General features: G+C 40.0%; 1 protein-coding gene across 1 annotated transcript in view; it reads left to right on the top strand.

Moving 5' to 3' along the window:
• The window catches only part of GLB1 (galactosidase, beta 1), a 35,114-nt gene extending 17,723 nt beyond the window's left edge, over positions 1-17,391 (top strand). The window contains exons 12-16 of the mRNA XM_010283938.1: positions 3,880-3,969; positions 5,861-5,974; positions 7,074-7,205; positions 12,634-12,873; positions 17,131-17,391. Of these exons, the coding sequence (XP_010282240.1) occupies positions 3,880-3,969; positions 5,861-5,974; positions 7,074-7,205; positions 12,634-12,873; positions 17,131-17,391 (837 nt within the window). The remainder of the gene's footprint in view (positions 1-3,879; positions 3,970-5,860; positions 5,975-7,073; positions 7,206-12,633; positions 12,874-17,130) is intronic.
• The last annotated feature ends 815 nt before the right edge of the window (positions 17,392-18,206 follow it).

Genomic DNA, 18,206 nt, shown 5'->3' with positions numbered 1-18,206 from the left:
ATAATTTTTACAATATGCAGTATGTTCCTGAAGTTTTACTCAACTGAAACAAATATATTATTAACACAACAGAAACATAGTTGTCTAAGATATGTCATGTATGAGTAATGTAGCTGGGGGAATGCTAACATGAGATCTATGAGCAAGGAGTGGTTTTGTAGCTGGTGATGCCTCTGAAGTAGAAGCAGCAGGTAGGATATACATGTCTTTTAAATGCTTCTAGGCGTTTAAATTTTGAATATGGAACATTTTCAATAAATTTGAAAGTCGTATTGATAAAGTTTCTTAGAAGATTTGTGAAAATCTGTAGCTGATGACAGAAATTAAATTAGTTTCCTGCCAAGGGAAAAGCATGCAGAACCCAGCCTTGCTGTATCCTGTCTGACAACACTGGTATAACTGGTCAGCCTGTGAGTAGCTGGATTTTGTCTATAGCACCATCATTTCAGGACCAGTGACAATTTTCTGTGAAATATGGTTGTGACCTAGGTTCCTGCAGTGAGTGTAGATGATAGTTTAAGGATGGATGGAAGAGACAACAGGTGTGAACTTGGCTATATTCATTATGCTGGGCACAGACAAGTTGAGGTAAGGGATTACTGCAGCTGGTGTACTGGATACTGTAATTCATAATGCTTTGATTTTATACTTTGCACTTTTAATTTGGCAGCCACCTTTCCAATCAACAGTGTATCTGATCTGTTATGCGCTGCAGCTGAAGCATTGCAAAATTTGGTAGTGATGAGGCTTTGCAGGCATTTTCAATTCATCCCACTCAAGTGGTGGGCAGAAATACTTTTTGTATAAAAGTGATTCACCAGTGAAGTTGAAACAGATCTATATCATTTTCAACAACCGTTGAGTATCTTCAAGATCTTTTAGGGCAGGAGTTGCCAGATGAGGTTACACTGAACTGGCTTATATTTGGTAGTGACTAATTATATACCGTTATCAGTACACCCACCATGTCTGCTGCTGTCATAGGTTGCCAGCCTTTGGGAGCCTAGCAATCAGATTTTCACTCTCCCATCTTCTCATGGTTCCTGGCTCTCAGATAGGCTGTTCAACTTCACTAGAACTTTCTCTTTCATGCCTTCAAGAAATGAATGCTGCCGGGTGCCTGGCCCAGACACCTCTCTTGCAAGGAGGAGTCAGATGACTAAACTTGCTCAAATATTGCAGCTTTGACTTGGCCAGCACAGTGGGAGCCCTGTTCCCGCACCTTTTCACCTTCTATACTTCCTGCCTTTTTGAGAGGAGCAAACTTCCACCCAGCAGTTTTAGGAATCCAGATGGCATGGCTAAACTGCCAGTTCCTGTCACTGCCTATACATATACTGCCATCTGCACTGAAAGTCTCTAGAACTATTTTCTGGGAAGAAGGCTGCTTTTTACTCTCTGAACCCACTGTGAACTTCAGCGGCAGTTTATTCCTCTGGTTACCCTGCAACACAGGGTGAGCCTCATATCACAGAGGGTTTGTACCATCCCAGCCAAAGACATCCTCCCAACTCCATGATGCATTCTAGCCCCTGCTGGGACCAGGTCCAGTGCGCCTTGTTGTATGGAGAAGCCTGAATGTATTTGGGTGAATATCAGAGAGGGGGTGTTCTAAATGATGGGACTTAGCTTTATAATAGTGAACTTCCCAGCTATATTGTTTGCAGTGACAGTGCTAAAACAGGCACTGTGTGAAGCTTCACTGTGCAGCTGAGGTCCAGCAGTCAGTCTGTTATGCAGAGTATTGAATCTACTGCAGTGAACCAAGTCCCTTGACACTTTTGCAGAAAGGAAGAGGGAAAGGAGACTCCAGAGTATTTTCAGGAGTCATATGGTATAGAGGTACATGTAACCAGAGCAGGCTGTTCTCTATTTTTTTTTTTCCACAAGGTACCCTCTGACAATTCAGTCTTTAAGTACCTGATCAGCTACTCAGGACCTAAACTTGAGGAAAAGGCATCTTTGCTCTTAGCAGTGCTGCCTGTCATATTCGCTGGTTTTTGCGTGTTTGCAAATAGGTTGCCCCAGGCTAGTTGGGGAGGGAAAAGAAATTAAAAAAAAAAAAAAGAAACCCCTGCTTTTTCCTGATCAGGCAGTTGTTCATTTTGAGCTTCTGAATTATTTTAAAGAATTCTCCTGGGTGGGAAAAAATTTAATAAAAGATGCTGGGGACACTGACTTTGCTACAGAAGAACAGAAGACAGGACAGGGACAACGAGGCAATGAGGGGAAAAATCTTATTGCATAGATGCAAAAGAGTAGTGTTGAAGATGAGGAATGAGAGCAGGCAAAGGTAGAACAGCAAGAGATGAGCTCAAGAAATGTGAGCAAGATGACAGGGTTTAGGGGCTTAAGACCCAGGATGTGGGGAGCATGCTTTTCACAGGGAAGTAAATGAGTCTTAGTGCCTACAATGTGTCTGCGTGGCTGTGCAGGCATGTGAGCAGGTGGTGGTTTCTAGTCACCGCTTGGAGGGCCCTGAGGAGTGCTTGGTCACTCATTTATTGCTGATCATGACATCATATGGTATGGAATATCCCTTTGGTCAGATGGGGTCAGCTGTGTCCCCTCCCAGCTTCTTGTGCACCCCCAGCCTCCTCGCTGGCGGGGCAGTCCGAGAAGCAGAAAAGACCTTGACTCTGTGTAAGCACTGCTCAGCAGTAACTAAAACATCCCTGTGTTAGCAACATTGTTTTTACCAAAACATAGCCTCATACAAGCTACTATGAAGAAATTTAACTCTATCCCAACTAAAACCAGTACTATACTGAAGAAATAATTGTGTGTATGTAGATGATTCATGCTGATTTGTCACATACAGCATTTTGCACAGTTATGTATGTTTTAATATATAATTTAATATTTCAGCACTGCTGACTTTCATGTATGCGTTGCAAAATTCAATACTGCTGTTACTGAAGTAACCTCAGAAGTTTGTATTGCTGTAAATGCTCTTACAGTATACAGTTTTACATTATTTTAAATGCCTAATAGTTTTTATGTTTTTTCCTCAAGCATTTGAAAGTAAATCTGCATTTAAGAAATATTTTGAATGTCTGATGTGTAATTACCATTGAAGAGTGACAATATTTCTGGTGAAATACACTTGCATGAAAAATATGAATGGAATTGATTTTTTGAGCTTGTAAGACACTAGGCATATCATGTGCATCTTCACTAACATAAAATTGATAGTGGACTTTGAGAGAATATTGTAGATGAGTTGAAAACTCTATAATTGCAAAAGGAAATTGTAGATGGCAACAAAAGGCAATTTAATTGTACACATGTAAGTCCTTACTCAGCAAGATACCACATGTGACTAGCCTAAACCTTGTTCCAAGCCTCACTGAAATCAGTCCAGCTACTTATATGTGACACTGAATTACAGCCTTATACTAAATAGGGTAAATTAATCTTGGATAACTCTTGACGGAACCAAATTGTTTCCCTACTTAGCTCAGAGTGATTCACTGGAGATCAGTGGCATTTTTCCTAGCTTGATTGTAAGTATATTTCAGTAAAGTTTAGATAATATAATTGTTTCATATTAATTATCCAGAGCAGTTGTGTTTGTTTATAGAACTTCTGTGAGAAACTCCTGGGTTAGTTCTCATTAAATAATAAAGGGTCACTTTTATGAATGCATAGCAAATTTAGAACATCTGGATTTTTAAAATATTGCTCCACATGTAGCATGTTTCTTTCAAGATTCATCAGTTTTCTGTATTGTATTATTAATGTGTCTGTAAGGATGATGTAAAGGCTTAAGATTTCTTTGCTTTCTGGACAGATGCAGCTAGGTGGCTGAATATGCAAGCTGTTATGTTTGGATTGAAATTTATTGACCTTCATATATCTGCTTTTTCTATGCTGCAGGTGGGCACTGTGGTGGAGGTTCTTGACAGGCTGTCAGCTGCTGGACCAGTGAAAAGCACTTACCCGTTAACCTTTGTTGAGTTAAAGCAGGTGAGGATTCCTTCAGTAGGCCCTTCGCAGTAATTTTGTAAAGTTTATTTGAACAACCCTCTGTGGTATTACTCTTCTTATGTCCAGTGTCTTACAACTTAGCACAGAAGTAATAGTATTATAGAGATGTCCAGGATTTTTGCCTTGGAGACATATCCATATTTGATAGTGCTCCTGTTTTGCACCCAAGGTTTTCCTCTTTCCATGAATGTAGTATCTATGCTGTCCAAGCTTTCATCTTTATCTCTCTCCTCTTTGAAGTAGTGATTTTCAAGTTCGTAAGAGACTTTTTTTATCCATCTTTTTCTTCACTGCTAATTTTCCTTATCCCCACCTGTTAGTAGAGTGAGCACAGTGGCTGAGACACTGCTTCCTCATACAAGTCAGGAGGCCTGGAGGTTGGGGAATGCAATCTATTTGACACTTCTGTGGGCCTCCTACTTATTTGTAGTCCTTTTTCTTTTACTACATGTATGGTGAGGCAAGAGAATGCAATGAGAGAAACCTTTAGGAGCAACCTCTTGGAGCTGTTGCAGCCCACTTCCAAGGTCATTCACCCCACTGGCTGAGATAGGAAAAATACCTCTCTGCATTCTCCTGTGGCTTCTGCTGACTCCCACTCTCCTCTGTTTGGAGGAGATTTTGGTGACTTCCCATATCTTCCCTCACAGTCAGATCTTTCCCTTGCTGCTGAGGGACTCTGTCTTTCCATTGAGGTTACACGGCTCCTTGATCGCTTCTGTGCCAAATTTGGCAGAGACTGGAGCATGGGTGCTAATTGCCTGCAGCTAAAATAAACTACTCGAGAGAATGTGATGCTGGTCAGAGTTAGGGAGGGAGAAGAGGGGGGAGCAGTTCAACAGATGCCTGGGGTATGGCATTAGTCAAGTTGGGGCTCAAAGCTCAGATTTTTCCTTTCCAAGCCGCTAAAACAGAGGTATGAGAGAAGCTGCAGGTAGTTGTGGCTGGATGTAATTTCTAGTGGGCTTTTCTCGCTCGTCTTCTGGCCTTCCCCGCCCTTAATACTCAGCTTAGGAAAACTCCTGAGAGAAGAGGGCAGCCAGCAGACCTTCCTAGCATACTTGAATTACTTTTTTTTTTCTTTCCCTCCCTTGCCTCTCCTCCTTTTCTGAGCACCTTGTTGCAAATGTAATGCAAATATAATAATTATAACAGAATGGAAATGGTTTACTCTCACTTCTTCCTGCCAGGGTTATGTTCTAATCCAAGTCTAGAAGATAAATGGTTTTGTGGCTACTGAGTGAAAGAGACGATGCATTTTTTGATTTTTTTTTATTGATTTGTGTTTCACTTTGTGGTGAGAATAAATCTAATGACTGTGACTTTTTTTTTTCCTTTTCTGATGGGGAATTTAGTGAAAAATAGTGAAAAATATTCCAAAATGTTCCTTATATATATCAGGTATTTTTTAAAATGGATCGTATCAACTCGATGAATATATCAATTTATGGGCACTGGGTGACAAGTGAACTTTCAAGTTCTATAAACTCAGTTATGAAGGGATTTTCCAGTTATCTTGTCATTGATTTTAATGAAGAAATAATACTGTAGGTCATTAACTGCTTTGTTTTTATTGAGGAAATACCTTCATAGCCAAGACCCTTGTCTTTTAAAGTTATGTAAGTGTTCTGATGAAACATTTAAAAATGGAAACTCTGTGGAATATACACCCATTACTTAAAGGTCAAAGTGAACTCTAATCTGAAGCTGGTATCTGTGATAGATGCTATCTGAAGTGAATGAAAGTTAACGTTTCAATCTGAGCGTGTAGGCAGGAATGTGGGATATTTCTAATTCATGACCTGAACTGAAGCTACGGAATGACTTGGTTCATTAATCTGAGGGTTTTTCCTTTCTTTTCTTTTCTCAGTATTTTGGGTTTGTACTGTACAGAACTGCACTTCCAAAAAACTGTACGGAGCCAACACAACTGTCTTCACCTTTAAACGGAGTCCATGATCGCGCCTATGTCTCTGTTGATGGGGTAAACATTATTTGCTGGTATTCATTTCTGCCATGAGTGGCCTTCATGACAGTCATGGATACAGGCAGGCTTTTTTTTTTCTCCTTTCTCCAGCTTACCAAAACAACTTTATTAGATAATCTTATTTAATTAGATGAAGGAAGTAAGGAAGTATACAGCTGATTCATACTAAATGTTCATGTTCATATTTCAGAAAATATGACTGACTTATTTCTAAGGAAAATGTAATTGTTTCTATTTGAATGTTGATACAGATTCATGACTTAAAGGGGGGGGGGACCTAGAAGAAGGGTTTACTTGCAGGTATATGAAACACATTAATGTTATATATGCTTGGTGGCTTTCTACAGTGTTTCCATAGATTTCTCTTTTTTTTTTTTTATTCTTCCCTTTTTTTTTTTCTTTTGAGGGTGGGGGGAAGTGGAAGCCTGAGCCTATGTCTTACCTCATGAAACTGGCTTCTGACCACAAGGGTTTGTTTTTTTTTTTTTAAATAGTTTATTGTACAGGATGTGAACTTTATCTTTCTTCCCTTAAGAAGGGTTTTTTTCTGCTTAATGAAAATTAATAACAATTCACAGATTCTGATAGCCTATTTTTTTAATTAATCTTTGACCTGTGCTGAGTCTCATCACTTTTGTGCCCAGGTAAAGCTCTTCTTTCCTTATGTTGTGGGAATGGGAATAAATAAAACTAAATATTGATGCAAGCTTAATTGGAAGATGAAGCCCCTTTTAATCACTGATATTGCCAAAATTGTTTCAGTCACTAGACTAAATTTGAGAGCTTGCTTTTTGTGAATCAGGTGCATCAAAACCCACTAGGATTCTAACAGCTGACTGAGTCAGTTGAAATAAGCTAGGGAGAGAGATGGTGTCGGTTAGACACTGCCTAGTAGCACATCCAGCTCATGTACTGCAATTGACATAGCAGCTTTTTGTGTGTATGCTTGCATGCAAGAGGAGGAAAGGAAGTTTTTTTTAAAACTTTGTTTCTTTTGTCCTCTTTCCTTTTTTCATGTAAGTTGAGGAGACAAATAACAGGAGTTTGTTGGTTTTCAGTGGTTATTGTTTTCTTCCTCTTGATGTAATTCATACAGGTTCCTCAAGGTGTCCTTGAAAGGGACAAATCGCTTACGATAAATATAACTGGGAAGGCTGGAGCAAATCTGGACGTCTTGGTAGAGAATATGGGCCGAGTCAACTTCGGTAGATACAATAATGACTTTAAAGTAAGTAAAATCAATTGAATTACTGAATTGTGGTGGCTCTTCCTCTTTTCCACAGGTTAAAAAGAAAGTAGTGGGTTAGAAAGAGCAAAAAGATCAGGATTACACAGCTGTAACTTTAGCAAGTAGTTTTATTTTGAGGTAGTTTTCATTTGAGTTTTTCCAGTCACTGAAATCAAGGTGGAATTAAAAACTGACAGACATCTTTCACATTTTTTTTTTGTTGGCTCACTTATGTTGTCAGCCAAAGTGTCACCCACAAGACTTTCAGGTTATGTTGAGCCTGTAGCTAACATTTTAAAATGTGCAAAATTGTTTGGATAAACTCCAAGAATGAGATGGAAACCAGTCTAGATCTTGGTTGTACTTTGAGGCTTGTGAATCCTGGGGTTGTATTTGTGTGTGTATGTATGTGTGCGTATTTATATGCTTTTTTATATACTTTTTTGTATCTCGCTCCATGTCCCACTTCATTTGTCAGCAGCGTACCCTTGCAGTATTTTCAGTGTGGCTAGGAAAGGCTGTCTCACAAGCACTTTACCATGCAAAATTGCCAGTTCAGATTTGGACTGATCAGGTGTTAGAGATAATTATCAGAAAGCTTCCGAATGCTTCTGGGTCTGTGCTACACTTTGGAACTGTCACCTCCCCACGTGAGTGGCTGTGGTGGGTTGACCTTGGCTGGCCACCAGGTACCCACCAAGCTACTCTATCACTCCCCTCCTGTTGAAGGACAGGGGAGAGAAAATATGATGAAGGGTTCGTGAGTCAAGATAAGGACCGGGAGATCACGTAGCAATTACTGTCACAGGCAAATGAGACTCAGCTTGGGGAGATCAATTTGTTGCCAGTTAAACAGAGTAGCATAATGAGAAATAAGAATAAATCTTAAAAATACCTTTCCCCCACCCCTCCCTTCTCTCAGGCTCAACATCACTCCTGATTCTTCTACCTCTTCCCCCCAAGCAGCACAGCGGGACGGGGAATAGGGGATGTGGTCAGTTGATAACGCTTCATCTCAGCTGCTCCTTCCTCCTTGCACTCTTCCCCTGCTCCAGTGTGGGGTCCCACCCACGGGTTGCAGTCCTTCATGAACTTCTGCAATGTCGGTCCTTTCTATGGGCTGCAGTTCTTCAAGAACTGCTCCAGCATGGGTCCTTTCCACAGGGTGCAGTCCTTCAGGAATGGACTGCTCCAGCATGGGTCCCCCACGGGATCACAAGTCCTGCCAGCAAACCTGCTGCAGTGTGGGCTCCTCACTGCAAGTCCTGCCAGGAGCCTGCTCCAGCACAGGCTCTCCACAGGCTCCAGCTTTGTTCAGGGCACATCCACCTGCTCTGGTGTGGGGTCCTCCACAAACTGCAGGGTGGATATCTGCTCCACTGTGGTCTGCCATGGGCTGTGAGGGGACAACCTGTGTCACTATGGGTTGCAGGGGAATCTCTGCTCTAATGCCTGGAGCACCTCCTCTCCCTCCTTCACTAACCTTGGTGTCTACAGAACTGTTTCGCTCCCGTTTTTCTCATTCCTCTCACAGCTGCCACACAGGTTGTATATTGGGGCTTTTTTTACCCTTTCTTAAACACATTATCACAGAGGCACTACCAGCATCACTGGTGGGCTCAGCTTTGGCCGGCAGTGTGTCCATTTTGGAGCTGGCTGGAACTGACTTTGTCCAACATGGGGGCAGCTTCTGGCATCTTCTGACAGAAGCCACCCCTGCAGCCTCCCTGCTACCAAAACCTTACCATCTAAACCCAATGTAGTGGAGGTGCCACTAATGCAACACTAGGAAAGGCAGGGGCAAAAAGGAAACGTTTCTAGTTTTAGACTTAATGGAATCCCCCAGTGCTGTGTGATATTTGCTAAAGAGAGGAGTATTGTAGAGGCCAGTCTTTTGTTGTGTTTTTGCTGTGTTCAGTGCCACAGCACGCTATTTTTTTGGTTTTTTTGATATTACTAGGCCACAAGTAGTAATGAGTAATTACAAAGCTTTACAATTAAGAAGAGCTTTGCAGCCCCCAAACCGCTAGTTTTGACTTGGCCTAAACTGATTTGGTGGTGTTCTTTCAGAAAGTTTGTCAAATGTTTAATGACTCTCCAGGTTTATAGCTGACTGGTGATTGTGGTGCCTTTTGGTGCTAGGGTGATGCCAGGCAAATTAGAAGCTTCTGTTTCCTCTCAATCTAAATTCTTTCTGTGGTAGGTGTCTCGGAGCAGAATTAAGACTTGTCCAAAGTGTTTCTTGGTTAGTTTGGATGCAAGAGCAGGAGAAAGATAAACAGCACAGGAAAGATGTGTGCCTGAACCGTACCATTTAGTTGTCAAGCAGAGGCACATATGCTGTGAGGAAGTAGGATTTTTAAGGTTATAAGTAGGGAAAAAAAGTAAACCCAAGTGTGGATGTGTTGTGGTTTAACCCCAGCTGGCAACTAAGCACCACACAGCCGCTTGCTCACCCTCCCCTGGTGGGATGGGGGAGAGAATCAGAAGAGCAGAAGTGAGAAAACTCATGGGTTGAGATAAGTGCAGTTTAATAGCTAAAACAAAAGCAAAGCAAGGAATTCATTCACCACTCCCCATGGGCAGGCAGGTGTTCAGCTATCTCCAGGAAAGCAGGGCTTTATCACACCTAACGTTTACTTGGGAAGACAAAATGCCGTAACTCCAAATGTGTACCCCTTCCTTCTTCCCCCAGCTTATATTGCTGAGCATGACATCACATGTCGTGGGATATCCCTTTGGTCAGCCGTGGTCAACTGTCCCAGCTGTGTCCCCTCCCAGCTTCTTGTGCACCCCTAGCCTACTCGCTGGGCAGCCAGCATGAGAAGCTGAGCAGTCCTTGACTGCTTAGCAACAACTGAAGACATCAGTATGTTACCAACATTAGTTTCATCCCAAATCTAAAACATAGCCTTATACTAGCTTTCTGTGAAGAAAATTAACTCTATCCCAGCTGAAACCAGGACAGGATGCATCTTGACCAGCCTAGTTGATGAAACCACAAACTCTGGTCAAGTTTGGGCCTGTTAGAGAATCTAGTTCAGTCATAAAACATAGACTGGGAAGAGACCTGCAAGATCACCAGGAGGCAGAAACTCCTGTTCTCAAACTTATGGTTTTTTTTCTGTGAGTAGGATGGGCCTGTTTGCATTGTTGAAGAAGGATATATTGGTTATGGTTAAGCAGCATAGAAGAACTGAAGCTGAGACTTGGTTTAAATGAGTCTAATTGACCAGTTGTCTTATTCTTAAGTGTCTAGTGGTGAGGATTTCTAGGTGTATCTCCAATTATGCTAAGACTCTAGTCAAGGCAAAACAATCTAACTGTCAGCATTTGCTAAGCTGGTAGCCTACAGGCTTTCACCATATCGAAAAGCAATTTTCCCTGCCTTACATTTTGGAAAGTATGCAGTTCTTTAAATTCTAATCAGAACAAACTAAATTTGTGTGGGAACATTTAGGATGTATGAAAGCCTCTGAATTAAAAGCATCGGCAACTGAGGCTTTTCTGTGCTTGTGGCATATAAATTCAGTGGGTAGCAGTAATACCAACTCTGTTCATACTGTCACTTCAAGGTACCTTGCCTGTATCTGAATGTCAAAAGATGGATAGGGGGTGCTCAGTTGTTGCTGTGGTTGAGCTGAAATTCACACTGATACCCAGGTTTCAACCTTTTAAAAGTTTGAGTGAAAGCAAGTTTAGTAGACATGTACATTGTAAGAATAATCCTTCGAAAGCAGAATCCTGTGTAGAAGAGGCAGCCTTTCTCGGATAGCTTTGGAATACATGCGTTGCTTCTTCCCATAGAATCCTTCCCTCACACTGTTCTTTGTGTTGATTTTGAAAACTGGGGATAATTATAGCTTGGGTTTTAGATATTTTGTGCTTCCAAAAATAACTTTAGGGGAAGAGGTGAACTTTGAAGCCTCACGTTTCTAAGCAAATAGGATAGCTTTTCTGGGTTTTGTTCAGCTGGTTTTTTTAGTCACTTTTTTTAAGCTTGAAATGGAAATAGGCATCTAGCTTTTGGAAACAAATCTTAGAAGGATTTTGGTTTTAAAACACCCTGCTGATCTAAATCTTGCTGCTGAAGGACACGAAGGAGGAGTGTGGTTTCTGTCTTTTCTATATTTTTTCACATGCTCACTGCCACCTATATCTTTGTTTTACTTGGAAAATTTATATCCATGTCTGGACTGTTGAATATGAATTCTTATGCAGACCAAAGTAAGAATGCTTAGTAGGCACTTCACCTCATTAGAAAAATCACACTGTTTGCAGTGCCTGAAGATGGTCTTAGGGAGGCAGGTTAGAAAGTTTGGGCTAAGGTTATCACAGAATCACTAAGGTTGGAAAGGACCTTCAAGATCATCAAGTCCAACCATTAATCCAGCACCACCATGTCCCCTAAACCATGTCCTGAAGCGCCACATCCACACGTTGCATTACTTCAGTTGATTGCTAGACAGACTAAAGTCTAGGTTGTATAGAAAAGTTTTGCCACTTAACTCTGTGCAGACATTTTATTTTGATATAAGAAAAATAAGTTCCTGTTCTGTAAAGTGGGCATCTAGGTAAAGGAAGAGAAAACCAATTAGTGCTTGTACTGATGGTGAGGCTTGTAGAGTCAGTGCAATGCTTATTAGACATCAGAACAGACACACAACATAGTATCAGCCCTCTTAAGGCCATAGAAAATGCGGTTTTTCTTGTTCCTGTTTGACATGCGGTGTTTGCAACACCAAGTTAAGTTGCACTGAAAAACAGCTTCTATGCAGGGTCTATTCAAGCAGTTATATGGATGAATGCTTTTGCATTCATTGTGCGAGTACCTTGGTGTGCTGCACACATGGTTCCATAGAAATAAAACAGGACTCTGTGGGCCTGAAGCTGACTGTAAGCTTGAAAATTTCACTGAATCAGGGTCATAAAGCACGTGCCTTGATTTTGTGATACTGTGTGTTAGCTGGTAGAAGGTTTGTAGGAAGTAAATGCTGCTTTCTGTGCTATTATGCAGGTTAGTGACTCAGTGTTACCAAATCTCTTGATGGTATCTCTGACTTACACTATTTAATGCTTTTTCCACTTTATATTAAGCCCCGGGTTTTGGAATCATGTTAATGTTAAAGCAAAACAGAAATTTTCGCAGTTACGGGGAAAAAAATTTAGAAAAAAACCCTTGAGCATCAGTGAAAGCTCAAAACCTGGAAGAGGAGCAGATCTTTCACAGAGAATAAATGAAACCCTTTATCCTTAAGCAAAGTTTATAACTTGGTGAAGACCAGATGCTTGTTTTTTTCATACACAGATTGGCAGCTGTTGCATGTACTTCGATTCAGTTTTTATTCCTGATGGATTCATAGTTGCAGCCAAATAACTTCGATAACATGAAGCTAATGTTTTATTTTTCTGTTGTTCCCCACCCCAGGGTCTAGTTTCAAATTTAACTCTCGATCAAGATGTACTTGTTGAATGGGAAATCTATCCTCTAAACATAGATGGAGCAGTGAACCATGACATTCATGGCCACCTTGATCAACCAAAGAGATCTGTTGGCAATCCACTGAGTTACGAAGCACCTACTTTTTACACTGGTAGACTTTCAATTCCTGGAGGGATTCCCGACTTGCCTCAAGACACCTATGTCAAGTTTCCTAGCTGGACAAAGGTACAACTTTTTGCTGTAAAAACTTGAAATCCACTCAAAAAACTACTGAAACTTCTATGGTAATCAAAGTCCACGTCTCTTGGATGGGTAGAAGTTGGTTGTAGTGGTGGGATGTCTCAAATATATTTAAACAACTAGGAACTGGATTCCTTGCTTTAAATCTGGAGATAAACCATTAAGAAATGGGAAACATATTCAAAAGATACATGGTATTGATCTAGAAAGTGGAGCATCACAAAAAAGAACAAACCTAGTTTTTCAACAGTGAGAAAGATGAACTGTCAGGCTATTTAAAAATGCTGCATTTAGTTGTGGGGTTTTTGTCTCGAGATGTGGAGCAGAAACAACTTTTTGGAGGGAGGGATAGAAGTTGGTTGTAGTGGTGGGATGTCTCAAATATATTTAAACAACTAGGAACTGGATTCCTTGCTTTAAATCTGGAGATAAACCATTAAGAAATGGGAAACATATTCAAAAGATACATGGTATTGATCTAGAAAGTGGAGCATCACAAAAAAGAACAAACCTAGTTTTTCAACAGTGAGAAAGATGAACTGTCAGGCTATTTAGAAGGGAGGGAGTAAATACATACTTTGAGATTAAACAATTTTTTATTTTGGAGAAAGTGAGATGCTACAGGACACTTTCCTGGTTATAACAATTGATTAAAAGTAACTAAGGATTAAAAGTAACTATAGTTGCGTTGCTGTGTGAGGAGCTATGGATCATGTTGCAAAGCATAGAGAGTGTTGGACAGACAAAACTGCTGGTGTTGTGCCTATAGGTACAGATCCAATGCATGGAAGATGCTCCTGCTTGTCTTCTGGAGGAGGTTACCTGTAACTGGACTGAATGGATCAGAGAGCACTGCAATGAGAAGTTTGTGGGCAGATCTCTGTTAATGGGAACTTCTCATAGGGCTGGAGTGTAGCTAGAGCAGCAAAGAGTATGTTTTCACAGTGCCATGTTTGAAACAGCCAGCATGCAGGATGGGTAACAACCAGCTCAGCTAACTGGTGGGAGGCACAGAGAGCAGAATGTGTGCACTGAAGTGCCATGCCTCTTGGAGGCCTAAGCATTTAAGTCCAGGCTTCAGGGAGGTGCCTGTGATAGTGTTAGGTAGCAAAATTATTCCTTTCTGAAACAACTAATTTACTGCTATTAAAACAGAGTAGGAGAAGGAGTTGCTGGTGATCCGTCTACAATATTGTAGTGGTTAAGTAGTTCCCAGTATGCAGAAGACTGTGATTCATTGCAAGCACTTATTGTTGCTGGCACTGAGCTTGGATGAGGAAGTCTTAGTCCCTGTTCCTGCATATATGCATGTCTTACACAATCACTGAATAAAGTCCAAAAATAGCTCTTTGTGCAGGATCTGGAATCTGAGACTTTTGCAGTAAATTCTGTGACCCCATGAATTATAAATCTGCTTAGGAAGCAAGATGACCATACCTGCCTGTTGGCAAACTCATCTTTGAAATGGCAAATGAGTCCAAGAATTCTTACATATTGGTGGAAATCTTTTCCTCTGATCTATAGAAACTTGTTTTATATAGTTTGTATACCCTCTAAAGCAGTCAAGGTGAAGAGATCTGAGACAAACTGTAAGTAAGGCTATTGAGTTCATCCTTCAAACTTTGTATGGATTGGACCAAAGTTTTAAATAAGATACCCAGGAGTAATAAGATTGAGGTGATACTGGGTGTGTGGAAACAGAGGCCTCCAGATAATTTTACCAATGAGCAAATGCCTTTAAGGCAGAGGGCAGGGTGTAAATTCAACTCTGGTCTCATTTTATCTGGGCTGTAATTCCTTGAGTGGCACTGTATAAATTGCTGATGCCAGGGTGTGGAGATGGACTCTTAATAGGGGTTAAAAACCCACCCATTCGAGTAGTTGGAAAACCATGGAAACAACACTTACCAAGAAAACAGAGTTCTAATGATGGTCCTGTATTTGCATAGTAAGACAAGGAATATGGCATGCTAGACAGCCTGGAAGGAAGGGTGCAGTATTAACAGTCATGACCTATGTTCTAGTCTGCTTGCCTTCAGTGGTTTTAAACCCTTCAGTATTAATAAAACTTCCTCCACCTTCACTTGAGGAAGCACAATGCCTTTAAGTGTGTATACCCCTGAATGTATGGCTAGATTTATCAGACTTTTTTTTTCTTCAGCAGAAAAGATGATTTGGAATCAGTACTGTTCTTGATTTCTGTGGAATTCCTGCTAAAGGAAATCTTGTTACTGAAGATAGAGATCCCCTTCCTTTATTTTGTCTAGGGCATATTTATTGGTAGTGTGTATAGTGTCATGATTTGCTGGTGTAGGGCATTCCCATTCCTGAGTGTGCAGTCTTCAGAAACTGCAATGTTAATACAGACAGTTTGGAATTGAGAAATTAAGTTCATAGCTTTACTGGAAAAATGAGTTACAAGCAGTGACTGATTAAGATCAGAAACAGAGACCTGTCTGATCATACTTCCTGCATTAGAACTCTATCTAGTTGCTTCCTACAGTAAACTCCCAACTTTCCACAGAGTTACAGTCACTCTCTGTAGCAGTTAGGCTACTGTCTAGTGGGTACACTTACTAATTCATCTTGTGTGTGGGGAGGTTGCATTAATGCCCTGTTTTCTTCTAAAACTACTACAGAAGCAAAGTGAGCTTGAATAAATAGCTCTTCTCTTGCCTTTTAATATAGCAAAAACAAGCCACAAAGCAAGATAAACTTGATTTTAACTTAAAAAAAAAAAAAAAATTTGAGGTCAAAGTTAACACCTTGGCAGAACTGTGCAAGATAGGATCTTATACCACAGAAGCAGATACAGAGCTAAAATAACTCACCTGCATTTGCAAATGTACCAACTCATTATAAAATTTCTCTTGCAAGTTTCATAGAATTTGTTTTCATAAATAATTGAAAAAGAAAACACAAGAAAAATACCTTTCTAACAACTTGAACAGCAATACTCACTATATTACAATTGTGCTTCTGTAAATCCTTTAAAAGTATTATTCTGATTTCAGCTATCCCAGATAATTTTAGAAATCACCAAGTACAGTAGAAGTCCTTACTTTCCACTGATTCAGACTCTTTATTATTCTTATCAGTGTACATCAATGCCATAAGTTAGTTTTTCCTCCATATTCTGATTTCCAAAGGCCAAAGCAAGAGGGAAACTACAGACGCAGTTATCTGTTTCCTTCCCTTTTCTTGTCCACTGCACTCATCTGACATATGATGAAAGGAGACTTAGGAGGAGTAAAAGCAAATTATTTGTCCAAATCATATGTATATCCTCCCTTCTGTCTTGCTTAATGAACCAAGATTCAGCTCAACTGAGTAGGAGTCTATTTACAGTTTTACTAAATATTCTGCAACTCACCAATTTATAAATTTTTGGAAAAATCTGCACTTTTGTCACTTCAATGTGTCTATTTTGTGGTGTATAAATGACTGTTAACTTTTTTCTTTTTCCCCTTGACCCAGATTTGTTTTATCTTTTGAACTTAAGGTACTTATAATGTTAGAACAGCATTTTGAACTAGGGATTCTGGCCACCTCCACTATAAAAAGTAATTTAAGGAGTTTGTATGCCACCGTACCCACAATTTCATTAAACTTAAATTAATGCTAGCAGACCCCCAAAGATTTTAATGGTTGTACCTAAATACAACAAAATACAGTACTCTCTTGCAGTGAGATTTCACAGGTTCTTTTGTTGACTAAGCTATTACAAGTATAATAGACATCTGAGTTTCATGTATCTAGACAAGCTGTAGCTTTTCCATGAAAGCATGCAACAAGAAGGGACTACCAAGGTAGCGTAGTCTTACATTTGTAGAGAGAGCCACAACAGAATTAGAATCTGCTTTTTTCTTTTGTGAGTTCTTTTTCCTTTTAACAATTGGCTTCAAGCAGATACAATTTTCAGGTTTGCTTTGGTCTTAAACTTGGTGCAAAATTCAGTTTCAGGAACCTGCAATTCCATTTTCCTAAGTATTGTCATATTTGGAATTACTGCAACATGTGACCAATTCCTTTTTAAATATTAATGATGGCTTTAACTCATGAGGGAATTTAGATCATTTTGACTGTCATGGGCATTTTCTTCAACAGATTTTCTATCCTTGTGTTCCATCAAACAAATATAGAGGAAATTCAGTTACTATGTGAAAAGAGTTACGCTTAAAGCTATTTTGTCATTTCATCTCTGTCAAATTATTAAAATGTTGTTGTTTTTTCTTTTAACAGGGACAAATTTGGATCAATGGCTTTAATCTTGGTCGCTACTGGCCGGCCCGTGGTCCGCAGTTGACCCTTTTTGTTCCAAGGAATATACTTGTTTCATCAGCGCCAAACAACATAACAGTGCTGGAGCTGGAGCGTTCTCCTTGCAGCACCCAGGCATGCGAGATAGAATTTGTAGACGAACCTAATATCAATGCAACCACACAGTATGAAAATTATGCTCCCCAACTCTTTGTTAGAGACATATGGCTGAACCATCTATAATGATTTTAGTATTTCCTTATCTTCACCCCACTTTGCTTCCCTTTCCCTCAAACCATACTTCCCTTTTTTGTTTGTTTGGGTTTTTTAATCTGCCAGAGTTGAATACTGAAATTCTCTTAAAAAATAAAAGCTGTATCTTTAGAAATTGCCTTGGACTGTGAAATTGAACTCAACTGGAAGATAACATTTGCATCAGTCTGGTAAAAATGTAGTCCTTGTAGGCTTGCTTATATTACAGGAACCCTCTTACCCTTTTTTTTTTTTACTGTGTTTTGCAACTGGAGAGGAGCCTATGAAAGGGTTGCACAGTCCCGCTAGCTTGCTGTTTTTACTCATGTGGACTGGTAGGTCAGAGCTGCTAATAGACTACACACTTTCAGCTGATTTTATCACTTGGTTAGTATCAAGATCATTTTAATCTGAAGAGATTTGCTGCCAACCTTGAGTGGACCTCAGTTTTTTTCACTTCCATGCAAATGACCTTGGAAAAATTTCAACTGGTTTCTTACAGGAGCAGTGAGAACAACTTTGGAAGAGAACACTCAAATGCAAGCTGATACAAACAGCAATAACATGGACACGGACCTTGTAGTCTGCATCTGTCCCCTTTGGAAAGCCAATTTACTGCTTCACTTCTGCTATCTCTGAAGACTTTAAGTACATTGATAAGTACAAGGACATACATAAAATTTAGGCTTTTTGGTTTGTTTTGGTTGGACCATAGCCGCTGATTAATCTGCCTGCAGAATGTAGTCTTAAAATGAGCCGTTTTTTCTTTAATGGAAAAATGGCTTTTTTCTTTTTTTTTCCTTTTT

Source organism: Phaethon lepturus, unplaced genomic scaffold (genome assembly GCF_000687285.1).
Source record: "Phaethon lepturus isolate BGI_N335 unplaced genomic scaffold, ASM68728v1 scaffold1213, whole genome shotgun sequence".
Taxonomy (NCBI): Eukaryota; Metazoa; Chordata; class Aves; order Phaethontiformes; family Phaethontidae; genus Phaethon; species Phaethon lepturus.
Note: the sequence above shows the minus strand (reverse complement) of the source record. Positions and strands in the feature narration are given on the sequence as shown.